Source organism: Mus caroli, unplaced genomic scaffold (assembly GCF_978045245.1).
Source record: "Mus caroli unplaced genomic scaffold, Mus_caroli_1 scaffold_18, whole genome shotgun sequence".
NCBI lineage: Eukaryota > Metazoa > Chordata > Mammalia > Rodentia > Muridae > Mus > Mus caroli.
The window spans coordinates 6,190,573-6,204,720 of record NW_028227273.1 but is presented as its reverse complement, the minus strand read 5'-3'; the positions used below and the strand labels follow the sequence as shown (position 1 = coordinate 6,204,720).

The window sequence follows — 14,148 nt, the reverse complement described above, 5'->3', positions numbered from 1 at the left end:
GTATTCTTGGGAGATGTCTAGTGCGTGCTTTTTACTGCATTTCTCATATCCCAAGGTAAAACCTACCTGCATATGAAGTGGTGGGACATTTGCATGAGAGAAATTGTTCAGTGGGTTGTGGGGATATGTACGTATGCCCACAGTGAGATGTGGGTTTGGGGGGTATGTACGTATGCCCACAGTGAGATGTGGGTTTGGGGGGTATGTACGTATGCCCACAGTGAGATGTGGGTTTGGGGGGTATGTACCTATGCCCACAGTGAGATGTGGGTTTGGGGGGTATGTACGTATGCCCACAGTGAGATTTGTCTTTTTGGCCTGTTAGCTTCTGCCTCTGTCCCCAGAATCCCCTGGGGGAATCCCCAGTGACAGGAAGCTGGTGCAAAGCCTAGCCTCTGTTTCCTCCCATTCCTGGGGATGACCTCGTAGCTCACGAATCCTGAAGTGACAAACGAGAACTTAAACAGTACTCTGGAACAGCACTCATGTGCTGTTTAGATATTTAGCCTTTAGGTAAGAATGAAGTGAAACTCTTGAAAGCAAAGAAAATATTTGTTTGGGAAGCCAGTGGGAAGGCTCAGTGGGAAGGCTCTGTGAGAAGCCAGTGGGAAGCCAGTGGGAAGCCAGTGGAAAGCCAGTGGGAAGCCAGTGGGAAGGCTCAGTGGGAAGCCAGTGGGAAGGCTCAGTGGGAAGCCAGTGGGAAGCCAGTGGGAAGCCAGTGGGAAGCCAGTGGGAAGGCTCAGTGGCAGAGGCGCTTGCTGCCAAGTCTGACACCCGAGTTCAGTCCCCAGAACCCACATGGCAGAATGAGAGCACCGACTCAGCAAAGCTGTCCTTTGACTCCATCTCCGTGGCAGTCAGGGCTTGCTCTCACCTGCTCCAGTAAATAAATGAGTTTTTAAAAATTAGCAAACTAAATAACATTTAAAAGAAAATATCTTTAAAATGTGAAGCCTCTAATCAAGTTAATACTTGCTTCCTTTTTCTATAGCTATGTTTGAAATTCAATTTTCAGTTCCCTTAAATTTTTCTTAGAAAAGCCCAGAGGGAACAAAAAAAAAAAAAAAAAAGAGGAAAGAGAAGATAAAACAGTGCTTTGAAGGCCCACTGCCGTCGGCGCCGAGGGGCTGGAGACAGGGCTGGACACGAGAGCACCAAGTGCTCTTTCCGAGGCCCTGGGCTCGGTGACCAGCATGCTCACAGTAGCTCACAACTGTAGAATGCGAGTTCCGGGGATCTGCTGCTGTGAGCATGCACGTGCTACACAGACGTGCATTGTAATGGTTTTTGTGACTAATTGTTTATGGAGGCTAGACACACAAGCACATAAAATAATTAAATCAGCATAGGCCATTTCTGTATCAGCAGCCTAAATTTCCCCTTGACAACAGTGCTGTTACCATCTTCTCCGTTAAGGTGAGCGATGGCAGTGCACCTTGGCTATGCTGGGAAGCCCTGTAGGCCATTTCCTCAATACTCTATCAGTTAATGAGAGGGCATTGCAACGTCCGGATCATATGCACTTATCCTTCCGCTTCCAATAATTACCTGTCCTCCAACTTTAGATTATTGTCACACCATCCGTGGGTTGGTTGTTTTTAGACGCTTAGATTCGTCTCTGCTGTACAGAGCTACTTGGAGTTGCGAGGGAAGGGAAGGGGCCCTCATTCTTGTGGGTGATTGGAGCAACCTTCTCAGAGGAAGTATCCAGACCTGTGTGCAAGAGCCAGTTTTTGTTTTTGTTTTGTTTTATTTGTTTGCTTGTTTGTTTTTGAGGAGGCAGGAAAGAACCGAGGGAAGAGAAGCAGGGAATTTCAGAGAGTGTAATATATGGGATGAAAACTACCGTGATGTTTGCGGAACGGAACGGTAGTTAACTGTAGCAGTAGGCTCTGGTCGGGGGATGTGAGGGACAATGGCCAGTCAGTTCTCGGGTAAGGACTTAGGACTTATTTACACGGCTTTGAGGTGCAAGGAGAGTTGTTTGAGTGAGCCCCTGCCCTGGGATTTCTGCACCTACACGGTTAGTCTGGAGCATAGAGTGGGAAAGGAGAGGGCTTCTGTGTGCTGACTGGAAATGTGGGCCTGAGCGAGCAGGGAGGGGCAGGATCTTGTGGAAGAGGAGAGTGGCTAGGGGAGGCAAGGGAGGGGAGGGGCAGAGCACGGGGAGCGCAGACAGAAGTAAACCTCAGATGGGGAGCTTTCTGTCCCGACAAAACTACTTGAAGTTGTCAGTCAAAAAGAGGGAAGGTTTATTTGGGCTCAGGGCCTCAGGGGTGTCTGTTGGTGGTTCAGATGTGCCACTGTAGGGCCTGTGGTAAGGCAGGGCATCCATCGTGGTGGTGGTGGCACGTAAGGGCAATAGGGAGGCAGAGAGAGGAAGGGGCTGGGGTCCCATATCCCTCTGAAAAGCACTTTTTCAGTGATGTAATTTTCTGCATGGGATCTCACCAGAACGTTCCTTCCACCCATAATAGCACTCTAACATGTCCGCTGCACCTCTGACGCACTGGCCTCTGGGAGGTGTCTGTGGTCTAAGCTGTTACTGGAGAGGGGGAGCAGGATGTGAATAGTGAGGTGCACCTGGGCTCCGTCCGGGTGATGGAAAGGTTTAACACTGTCTCACATAGCTCAGGAGTGAAGCATGCTGGTCCTGCTGGCCCCGATGAGCACTGTGTGGGCCTGGGAACAAGGACACAGTGTGAGGGGCCTGTGCAGGCCCCTTGGAGAGTGAGGGGCGGAGGCAGAGGAAGGTCAGGGAAACAGCACAGATTTTCATGACGGGAAGTATTTCCGGTGATGTTGTTCATTGCTGCACCCAGCTTTTGGGGAGGTCAGAGACAGTTCACTGGAAAGACAGCTGAGCCTGCTGACTGGATCTTGTGACTTTAAGAGGGCTAGTAATGTTTGAGGGAAGGACTTCTATGTCTACTCAGTTGCTAGCACAAGGACCCAGAGGTAGATGTTAGGGGACTGACAAAGTGACGCTTATCTAGCCAGTGGGAGCAAAGAAATGGGCGAGGGCAGAGAGGATCGGTTATGGGCTAGGTAAAGGAGGGAGGGCTGGATATGTGCTGCATGCCTCCTGTCATACTAGCATTGGGAAGGCTGAGGCCCTGAGAGTGCAGGCTTGAGACTAGCCTGGGATATATAGAAAGACCCTGTTTCAGAGAGGAGGAGAGGGGAGAGAGGGAGAGGGGAGGAGAGGAGAGGAGAGGAGAGGAGTAGAATGAAGAGGAAGAGATGTACTCGGTCTCCCAGTCAGTCAGGAGGAACTATTGCTATAGCCCAGGAAGAGGATTAGCTGAGCTGTGGACTTCAGACTCTGATGTGGAGTCAGGGAGTTTAAGAGCACTATGGGGCTGGAGGTATGGCTTAGCAGTCAAGAGCACGTGCTTCTCTTGCAGAAGGCCTGAGTTTGACTCCCAGCACCCACCTCAGGCAAACGCTGGCGAGTCTGCATCCCTCCTTGCCTTGCTGGACACCTGCACATGTGTGATATATATATAATCACACTCACACACACAGATATTTTCTTTTTAAAAATTATTTTCACTTTGGCTTGGTCCTAGCAGACAGCAGATTGGTCCTAGCAGACAGATGATTTCCTGGCATAATTGAAGGCCCCAGTGAAGTTACGTTGACTAGTGCAGCAGACCTGCCTCTGGTGTTGTTAACAAAGGGCATTTTTGAAGTGATAGACCAGCATCAGAGGGACAAGAAGCAAGGCTCCAGGGGCACTGCGAGAAGGCCGAGGTGATGAGAAACAGAGGACAGAGTGACTGACGTGCTAAGAGGAGGCGAAGGGCCTTAGAAACAGCTACAAGCAGTGTGCTGCCTGGCACTGGGCAACACCAGAGGCAGGTGGCAGCCTGTACACGAAGAGGCTGGAGGAGACTGGAACCGCCCGGGGAAGAGAACTGAGGTACTGGGACCAGCAGCATCAGGCTGCGGTGGGTTTGAAAGTGTGGCTCTGTCAGGGAAGCCTTTTGTTTGGAGGCCAGTGTGGCAGTCTGGCCAGGGTTCTTATAGAATGGCTGACGACAGCAGGGACATCACCAAGAGCTGCAGGAGTTAAAGAAGGAAACAGTTGCTGCTTACTGAGAGACCACATTCCCTGTGCATGCCACACACACACACACACACACCCCACACACACCCCCACCCACACACCACACACACACACCACACACACCCGTGCTGTGACTGAGGTACTGCATCTCGGGTACTGAGGAAGCTGACTTTGCAGTTGCTCGTCTTGTGAAGGCTGAGGTGAGCTCTAACGCCCCCCTTTTGTTTTGTAGAGTGTCATCTGTACAACGCTCTCAACGTTCCCTTGCACAATAGGCGACACCAGGTAAAGGATGGAGTGAGTGTGTTCTTGGTTTCTGCGGGGCACACAGCATCCCACGGAGTCAAGTCAGTGTTGGCTCTCTGCCGCGTGTGCCAGCTCATGTGCTACTCACATCCGTTTCTTTAAACTGTGTGAATTGCTTTTATTGAGTTCAGGTGCTAATGGTTTAAAATTTTTTTGTTTTGTTTTGTTTTTTTGGTTTTTTTTTGAGACAGGGTTTCTCTGTGTAGCCCTGGCTGTCCTGGCACTCACTTTGTAGACCAGGCTGGCCTCGAACTCAGAAATCCGCCTGTCTCTGCCTCCCGAGTGCTGGGATTAAAGGCGTGCGCCACCACGCCCGGCTAAAATTTTTTTAATTTATTTTTTATGTTATTGTGGGGAGAGCTCACAGGCAGAGGCCTGAGGACAACTTGTCTGAGTTTATTTTCTCCTCCTATGGTGTCCTGGACTCTGATCAGCAGCCTTGGCAGCACTGGCGGCAAGCACCTTTACCTAGTACTATACCAATGACTTAATTTTATTGAAACAGTATCTCACTGCATATATCCCTGGCTGGCTTGGAGCTTAGTTTGTAGACCAGGCTGGCCTTGAACTCAGAGAGATCCCCCTGCCTCTGCATCTCAGGTGATGGGATTAAAAGCATGTGCTAACATAATAGTACTACTGATTTTGAAAATATTTCTTTCATTTTCTCATATTAGAATTGAGTTATGGGATGTCTTCCTTTTTGAGGCAGGCTTTTGTTTTGGGGAGTAGGCTTCCTAAGTTAACTTGGACAGGAGGGCACCGGTATCCAAGTGGGAACAAGTGGATGTAAGACCTTCGTGGTGTCACTGGGGTTCAAGTGTTTGAAAGCAACTGTCTGACTCTGCGTATTTTGCATTTTAAAGCTGAAGATGCGAGATATTGCTGGGCAGGCCCTGGCTTTTGTTCAGGATCTTGTACCGGCTCTTCTGAACTTTCACACCTACACAGAACAGAGGATTCAGATTTTCCCTGTTGATTCTGCCATAGACGCTATATCACCGTTGAATCAGAAGGTAAAATGCTCAAAATTCCTTCTGTTGCCCTGGACAAATGGGGACAACAAATAGGGGATGCTTTCCAGACTACTTGTGTGTATGAGCCAAGACGGGGAAGGAATTGGAAGTCATGGTCTTCATGAAAACAGTGTATGGCAAATGCAGGGTGTTACGAGATTATTGCTAGAGGAGTTATTAGGAGACTGCAGAGGGAGCCATCAAGGGACACGCTGAATGAGCGAGGGAGCACGTGGCCAGCATCCAGTGTGGTCGGCGTGTGGGAGCCAGTGGGCCAGGGAGGTGCGTGCTGCTCTCATCTGAGCACCTTGAAGACTGAGCAGGATTTGAAGGGAGTAAAAGAGGTAGTGATTTTTGTTTGTATTTGTTTATTTCAACTCCCAGAAGTAGCTGTGTGGCAGGAACCGTGGAGCAGGAAAGCATGGTGGGTGGGGGCTGATGGGGGATGCTGAGCGAACTTGTGACTGGAATGTGACGTCCCGGAGGGGAGGAATGGGATGAAGGCCAGGAGAGCCAAGTGGCTTTCCTGGAGGCCCGGAGGGTGAGCTAGGGCAGAAGCCTTCCCTTACTGAGACCTGTGCAACCTTTTGACAGTGCTGGCACAGTGGTCGTTTCCATTTGTTTGCTGGGAGGGCTGATTTGCTGGCATGTTTCTGTCCCGTGTGCAGTGGCAGTGATTCTGTCATTGGGCCAGGAAGCCACTGCACCCTGCCCGCTCTCGTTCCTTCTGCTGAGGCGTCTCGTGGGACAGGGCATATCCAGTTAGTACGGTGGCTCTTCAGGGTTGGTGTGGCTGAACTGAGAGCAAAAGAGATTTGCTTGCTATTTCCCTCAGTCCCCGTGCTTTCTTTTTTTTTTTTTTTTTTTTGGTTTTTCGAGACAGGGTTTCTCTGTGTAGCCCTGGCTGTCCTGGAACTCACTTTGTAGACCAGGCTGGCCTCGAACTCAGATATCCGCCTGCCTCTGCCTCCCGAGTGCTGGGATTAAAGGCGTGCGCCACCACGCCCGGCGTCCCCGTGCTTTCTTTTGCCCAAGAGATTTTGCCCGCCTACCCAGGTAATTCTAAAAAGGATATAAAGATGTCTGCAAGAGTTTATTTAACTAAAAAAGCTAAAATGCTAATGAGTATGTCCAGTTTGTCTGACTGGACAGTAAGATACCCTGGACTTAGTAGTTTCAAACAGCAGACATTGGCTATCCCCTGGTTTTCTGGTCAGCTGACTAGGGAGTTGTGGCTCCTGACTTCCCTGACACTGGGGCTGCAGTCATTGAAGGCGGCACTGTCTAGGGGATTTACCTCAAGAGGCTGAAATTTATTTATTCACAAGCCTGGTAACTTAGTGCTAGAGGGAGGCTTGAAGTCTGTTCCTCATGTGCCCTTCTCTGGAGGGCATTTGATGTTCTCATGACATGACACCTAACATCTCTTAGGGAGTTTGCTTCAAAAGATGTGGAAGCTATAGTCTTATGGGACCCTTGTCTAGCCCCATTGGCATTCCTGTTGTGATTTTGGTCACACTGACTGACCCTGAAACAGTTTGAGTGGGAAGTGTTCAAAGGCAAGAAATAATACATGGATGCCACTGAGGCCAGCTCACACACAAGGGGAGTAGGAATCCTGTTGCAGGCTCTACTGGCCTGACACGTGACCTGTGATCAGCCTTGCTTTTCTACTTTGAGGAACTCTTCCTGGAGTGAGTGTGTGTGTGTGTGTGTGAGAGCGCGCGCCCGTGTGTGTCCATAGTGTAGTACTTCTAGGGGTTGGATATACTCGTGTCTGCAGATACCCCAACTGCTTACTAATTTAGCGAAGACCTGAACTCTGAAGACGGACTTCTTGGATTCCCACTCTAGCTCTGTCATGTTGTGCCAACCTTGGAGCTCTACTTAAATCCCTCTGTATTGGTTTCCTTGTCTTTAAAATGGGAGAGGGGCATGCCCATTTCCCAGGTAGATCCATATGCGGTGAATGAAGTACTGAGTGGCTGCATGCAGTGAGCAGTGGGCAGAAGTTAGCCAGTTACCATTCTGTGTCTCAACACTGCCTGGCTTTCACCAGTTCTCATCCCACAAGTCCACTGAAGCCCAGGAAAATAACTTCTGCAATCTGAATTTGTGCAGAACACCTCACTATTTTGAAGAATTCATTCACTTCTCAGTATTTCATCTTCTGTTGTTTAGCCTGTGAAAGCCCCTCTGATTTTCTTAAAAAGTCTATAATATTGAAGGTTTAGAAACCTTTTGCTAAAAGATGACCAAAATGTGTAAACTAATTCCTAGAGTTGTAAAGTAGCAGAGAACTCATACTTTACGGATGTGGGCAATGGACTCTGGAGTGCTTGAGCTGTTCAGGACGGTGCTAGTGTGCAGTTCCCATAGGTCACCTGAGTGTTGTAGAAGATAAGACAGTAGTGCATGTGTATCAGCAGGAACTCAAACATATCTAGATGGCTGAGATGTTTAGTAAGTGAAACCCCTTTGTTTTTAAATTGTCTAAAAATATAGTGGGGTCCCCCTCCCTATGATGGGATTTAACCTAGAGCCTCACAAATGCTAAGCATACAGAATATGCTACTGGGCTGTGTTTGCATACTGATATCAGTGATGATAATAAACGTTTTAACTCGTCTTGATTTCAGTCCTGGCATTTGTTAACCTTGAGTAGTGTACAGAGTAAAACGAAAAGCTGCCAGGCAGGCTTGTTTTGAACAGTGAGGGCCATAACACAGAGTCTACCCTGTGCTCAGGGATGCTGGCCCTCTGTGCTGTGCTGTCTCCTCCTGTTTCTTCAAATGCCTGATTGTTTGCTCATCCTGTCATCCTCTCCAGCTTCCTTGATTTGGATTGGGAAGAGGGCCACAGAATATTATGTGGGACTTTAGAGGGGCTTTCCAGAAGTGAGGTAGCACACTTCCAGTCCACCTCCTGCATGCTGATGCTAATCTTCCAGCAAATTCATTCAAATGCTTCTCTCTCATTTTCAGTTCTCCCAATACCTTCATGAAAACGCATCGTATGTCCGCCCCCTTGAGGAAGGAATGCTGCACTTGTTCGAGAGCATTACAGAGGATACTGTGACTGTCCTGGTAATTCCCTCCTTGTTTTACAGCAGAAAATGGGAGCTCTTATTGGCCGGTAACGCTTTTAACTGTGAAATTGCTTTTTTATCCAGGAGACAACTGTGAAATTGAAAATGTTTTCAGATCATCTAACTTCCTACGTACGCTTCCTGAGGAAGATCCTTCCTTATCAGTTAAAAAGGTATGCATTCCCCTAGAGGCGGGGAGCTGAGGAAGCTGCAGATGGGACCTGACTTGCCCTGGAGTTAATAGTCCGAGTGGTCAGTCAGTCAGTCAGGTGGTTCTCAGCTGCCCTTTACTCTGCCGACTGTTAGCATCGCACAAGGCCATAAGCAGTGGTTTCAATAATTGAGAATGCCACATTTTTTTTTTGGAAGAAAAATTTTGGCTTTGAGTTCATATTATTCCTTTGTTGTTAATATCTACATGGGAGTTAGAATATTTAACATCTGCATTTGAATCTTAATCCTTAGGTATTTTTGAAATGATATCTTTTTATTGTTATTATTGTTGCCTTATTTAAATTATAAAGTAAAATATTTATCTACTCTGAACCCAGGTCCTTTAATATTCTACCCTAAATATTCAGGAACCTTTACTACACATGTTAAATTTCTAGAAAGGCATAAAAATGTACTAGAAATTTGATAAAATTGCTTGTAACTTTTAATACTTTTTTGTTTGTTTGTTTTGAGACAAGATTTGATTATGCAGTCTTGACTGGTAAAGCTTGCAATGCAGACCAGCCTAACCATGAATTTATAGAGATCCACCCGCCTCAGCTTTCTGAATGGTAGGATTAAGGCGTAAACAGGCCCATCTGGCAAGTTTTAATACTTTGATATTTGAACTAAAACTACAAAGTTATCTTTTTCACCTAAACCTTTTTTGTTTTTTTTTTTTAATTAAGGAATAAAACAATGGAACAAAAAATTTTCTTGAAATATAAAGTATTACAAAATTAGAAACTACATAAATTTACTATTGATATTTTAAAAGTAGAGTTTCATTTTTAAGAATTAATACATTTTATGTGACATCTTATTTCTGAATTCTAAGCTTTCCAGGTATTTGGGTAAGCAGATGCTAAGGTTTGTGCATATGAGAAGATTTAAACACTTTATGACAGGGGCTAGAGAGATGGCTCAGCAGTTAAGAGCACTTAAGAGCACTTGGCTGCTCTTCCGGAGGTCCTGAGTTTATTTCCAGCCACCACATGATGGCTCACAAACATCTGTAATAGATTTGATTCCCTCATTTTAGTGTGCGCAAAAACAGAGCACTCATATATATATAATATGTGAATAAATTAATCTTTAAAAACAAGACTTTAAAACAGAATAGACAGTACTGGTGCGGCTTCTTTGAGAAGACTGTGTGTTTCAGAAGCATTGTAAAGTCAGCTTGGCAGAGCACACCCTGAGCCCCAGCCCGTGGGAAACGGGCAGGCTGATTATACACTCTAGGTCAGTGTGCAGCACAGTGAAGAACCGTGTCTCGGAAGTATTTGATATTTTACATGGCTATCATTTTTATGCTTTCTCTTTCTCTCTGGCTATGTATTTTTATGCTCTATCATCTGTCTGTCTATCTGTCTGTCTAAATAACCCCTTTGGGAGCAGAATTGAATAGAGCAGGTGACTAGGGGAGAGGAAGGGAGGAGATGGAATCGCGTCTCCTTGTTAACATTTCTAGGTTTGGTTTTGTTTTGAGGGTGGGAACAGAGTTTGGCTGCATGGCTCAGGCTGCCCCTGAAGCTCACCTCCCTCGTTATGTATGGACCTTTTTACTTGATTACTATGCACTGTTAAATAAACATTATTAAGAATCCACATTTAAAGAACCTTATAAAGTACCTACTTAAAGTTGAAAATGGTAAAATATATTTTTGATAATATTAGTGTACTGGCTGGTTTTGTGTGTCAACTTGACACAGGCTGGAGTTATCACAGAGAAAGGAGCTTCAGTTGGGGAAATGCCTCCATGAGATCCAGCTGTAAGGCATTTTCTCAATTAGTGATCAAGAGGGAAAGGCCCCTTGTGGGTGGGACCATCTCTGGGCTGGTAGTCTTGGTTCTATAAGAGAGCAGACTGAGCAAGCCAGGAGAAGCAAGCCAGTAAAGAACATCCCTCCATGGCCTCTGCATCAGCTCCTGCTTCCTGACCTGCTTGAGTTCCAGTCCTGACTTCCTTTGGTGATGAACAGCAGTGTGGAAGGTGTAAGCTGAATAAACCCTTTCCTCCCCATGATGTTTGTGCAGGAATAGAAACCCTGACTAAGACAACTAGGAACGTTTAAATGTGAGCCTATAGTAGCAGCAATACCGGTTTTTGTTTATTTAATTCTCTTTAGGGATTCAGTTAAATGAAAAGTCTTCTGTAAATAATTTGAGGTTTTCCCTAGCAAAGGTTCTATGTGTTTATTACTGAACCAACAATTCACTCACATAGAGCAGGAAAAAAAAGAAAGCAAGGCAGGCCCCGCGTTCCCGTGCCCTCTCTCCAGACATGGGAGTGTCCAGCTCTGTCTGCTGCGGTGATCTCCACCGAGGTTCACAGCGCAGTTGTGCCCCTGGTGTCAGCTGCACAGAGGCAGCCTGGTTCTCCTCCATGCCTTCTCTTGTTTGTCTCACACCGTTTTGTTACCAGATTTCAAGCAAATCCATAGGGAAATGGGACAGTTTTGCTTTTGTTTCTTGGAACTGTTGACTCTCTTAAAGTCCTGCGAGAGGTCGTGATGAGAAGCCGCGTGACACATGTCTATTTTAAGACCGTCATACAGTCCAGACGGTGGCTCAGTAGGCAAAGACTTGTGCTGCTCGGCTGTTGAGACTCACATGGCGGAAGGATAGAACCCACTGCTGCAGGTGGCCTTCTGAGGCCACACTGATGCGGTGGCATGTGCATCCACATAAATAACTTTTTCAAAAAATAATTTCAATACCTAACAATACACTTCTGTCATGCTGGAGATGTGGCTCAGCGATTAAGAGCACATTTTGTTCTTCTTGAGCACCTGGCTGTGAGTTCTAGCTTCTACACGGTAGGTAGCTCACAACCACCCATAACTCCAGGTCCAGGGCATGTGAAACCTCTTCTGGCCTCCTCGTGAACCAGACACACAAATGGTACACAGACATATGCAGGCAAAGCATTTAGACAAATAAAAAATTGTATATGTATATGTGTATGAGTGTGTATCTACTTTTCTTATCTATCTATCTATCTATCTATCTATCTATCTATCTATCTAAACATTTAGACAAATTTTTTTTTTATAAAAGAAAAACGGAAGCCAGGCATAGTGGTGCACACTTTTAATTCAGAGGCAGAGGCAGGCAGATCTCTGAGTTCAAGGCCAGCCTGGTCTACAGAGTGAGCTCCAGGACAGCCAGGGCTGCACAGAGACAAGAAAAGGGACGTCATGACGGATGCTCACCTTCCAACCCTGCCGTTCCCAGTTTAGAAGAAGAGTGTGACTCTTCCCTCTGCACACCTGCACTGAGAGCCAGGAACCTGGAGCTGTCCCAGGACGTGAAGAGGATGACAGCCGTGTTTGAGAAGCTGCAGACGTACGTCACTCTCCTCGCCTTGCCAAGTAAGTGAGACCACGGCCCACGGCTCAGCTGCAAGGGCCGGGCAGCGCAGAGGCTGGAAAGGGTGTGGGTCAGCTCGGGAGAGTGGGCAGAACAGAAGGTCTGGGGGCAGAAAACCCTGCATTCAGTGAGCTAGAGTTAGGGAATTCAAGGGTAAGTGGATTTGAGTGCTGTGCTATGAAGGTGAGATAAACTATTGGGCATTAACCATGCATTAAATATGAATTCACACTCTCTCCTCTTTTCTTAAGTGGAGACGGTAGAGTCATGACAGTTTATAGGGTGAGCGTAACAACGCTTCACTAAGGGAGCCACAGGGGCATCAGGGTCATTTGGTAGCAGCCACAGCGCATGGGAGCTTTTAAAGCTGTGGATTGTCTCCCTTTGGCCTAACTAGAGAAAAATACTCAGGCAGTCACTGAGGACTTCAGTTTCAGTGGTGTTTTTAAGAATGCTGTGGTTTTAGCTGGGCCTGGAGGTACATCTGTGATCTTGAGACCCAGGAAGCTGAGGCAAAAGTACCCTAAGTTCCCTGCATTTCTTCACAGCCTGGGCTTTAAAGGCAGGAGGGAGGGAGAGAGAGGAGGGATGGAAGGAGGGGGAGGGAGGGAAAGGAGAAGGGAGAGAGGGAGGGGAAAGGGAGAGAAGGAGGGAGGGAGGGAAGGAGGGAGGGACGATTACGGGCACATGAGCGACAGCATAAGGAAAGTGCCTTAGCCAGGTGGTGGTGCACGCCTTAAATCCCAGCACATGGAGGGTAGAGGCAGGCGGGTTTCTGAGTTCGAGGCCAGCCTGGTCTACAGAGTGAGTTCCAGAACAGCCAGGGCTACACAGAGAAACCCTGTCTTGAAAAAACAAAACAAAACAAACAAACAAACAACCCCCCCCCCAAAAAAAAGAAAAGCGCCTGTTTTTGTCTCCTCTGTGCTCTCAGTTACCTACTGCAGTTACCCACTTAAAGCCCAGCCCAGTTGCTTTCAGTGTGCTCATGCCTTGCCCTACAGTGCAGACCGCTTTACACCATTTAGTCGCCTGAAGACCCTTTAGTTCTTTAGCTATAGCTTTCCTGCCTAACACCAAGCAGCTACTTCTCTAATTCCCGTCTCCAGATTAACAAATGGATCCACTATATGTAATTGGGTGGGTCTGTTAGCTTTCATGTAATAAAGCTTGCGAGACTGATGCAAAATGTAGAGCACGTGTCCACTCTCCATACCTTTTTATTGCAGAATACCAAATAGTACAATGTGCATCCATCAAAAAATTGGGATCGTTTGACTATTACGAACAATAATGCTACAGACATTAGCATATGAGCTTTTATGTGGGTTTATCTTTTCATTCTCTGGGTCTGGTGACACCCTCCTATACCTAGGTCAGATGGTTGGCTATATTGAACTATCTGAAAAGTTAACAAGACCATTTTCCTCCTGCCAGCAATATGTGAGAGTTAAATTTTTCCTCGTCCGCACTAACAGTTGCTGTTATTGGACTTTGGTCTTGGCCGTCCTAGTGGTTCTGAAGGGACCCTTTGCTGTGGTTTGACTTCCTTTTCCCTGCTGTCTGGCTTGCCAGATGCATGTTTATTTCTTTGGTGAAACGTCTGTTTGGATCTCTTCTTCGTTTTAAGTGGGGTTCAGTTGTTTGCCTTCTTATCATTGAGTTATGACAGTTCTTTATATATTCCACAGCCAAGTCCCTTGTTGGATATGTGATCCACTGAATTTTCTTCTACTTTGGGGCTTGTTTTTTCTTTGTCTGCAACATGCTTTAAAACACAGATATCTTTAAGTGTGATGAAAGTCTGTTAATTATCCGTTTAACTGTTAATTCTTTCTGTTGGGGAGGGGTCCTGCTTTTCCCATATGTAAAGACCCCTTGTCAAGTCCAACGTTACGAGGCCTTGTTTACTTCTAAGAGCTTAACAATGTTTATGGTTACACTTGGGTCTTTGATCCATTTGGAGTTAATTTGGGTGTGTGGTGCAGGGTGAGGCTCTGACTCCTCCTTTTCATGTGGCTGCCCAGCATCTTGGTCCATGTGTCCAGAGGACAGTTCATTGTGGCAACTGGTCCTGC

At 46.7% G+C, this 14,148-nt stretch overlaps 1 protein-coding gene across 1 annotated transcript in view; it reads left to right on the top strand.

Moving 5' to 3' along the window:
- The window catches only part of Ppp1r21 (protein phosphatase 1 regulatory subunit 21), a 62,775-nt gene that overhangs the window by 23,546 nt on the left and 25,081 nt on the right, over positions 1 to 14,148 (top strand). The window contains exons 8-12 of the mRNA XM_021186002.3: positions 4,305 to 4,357; positions 5,245 to 5,394; positions 8,379 to 8,480; positions 8,567 to 8,655; positions 11,936 to 12,072. Coding sequence (XP_021041661.1) covers positions 4,305 to 4,357; positions 5,245 to 5,394; positions 8,379 to 8,480; positions 8,567 to 8,655; positions 11,936 to 12,072 — 531 coding nt within the window. The remainder of the gene's footprint in view (positions 1 to 4,304; positions 4,358 to 5,244; positions 5,395 to 8,378; positions 8,481 to 8,566; positions 8,656 to 11,935; positions 12,073 to 14,148) is intronic.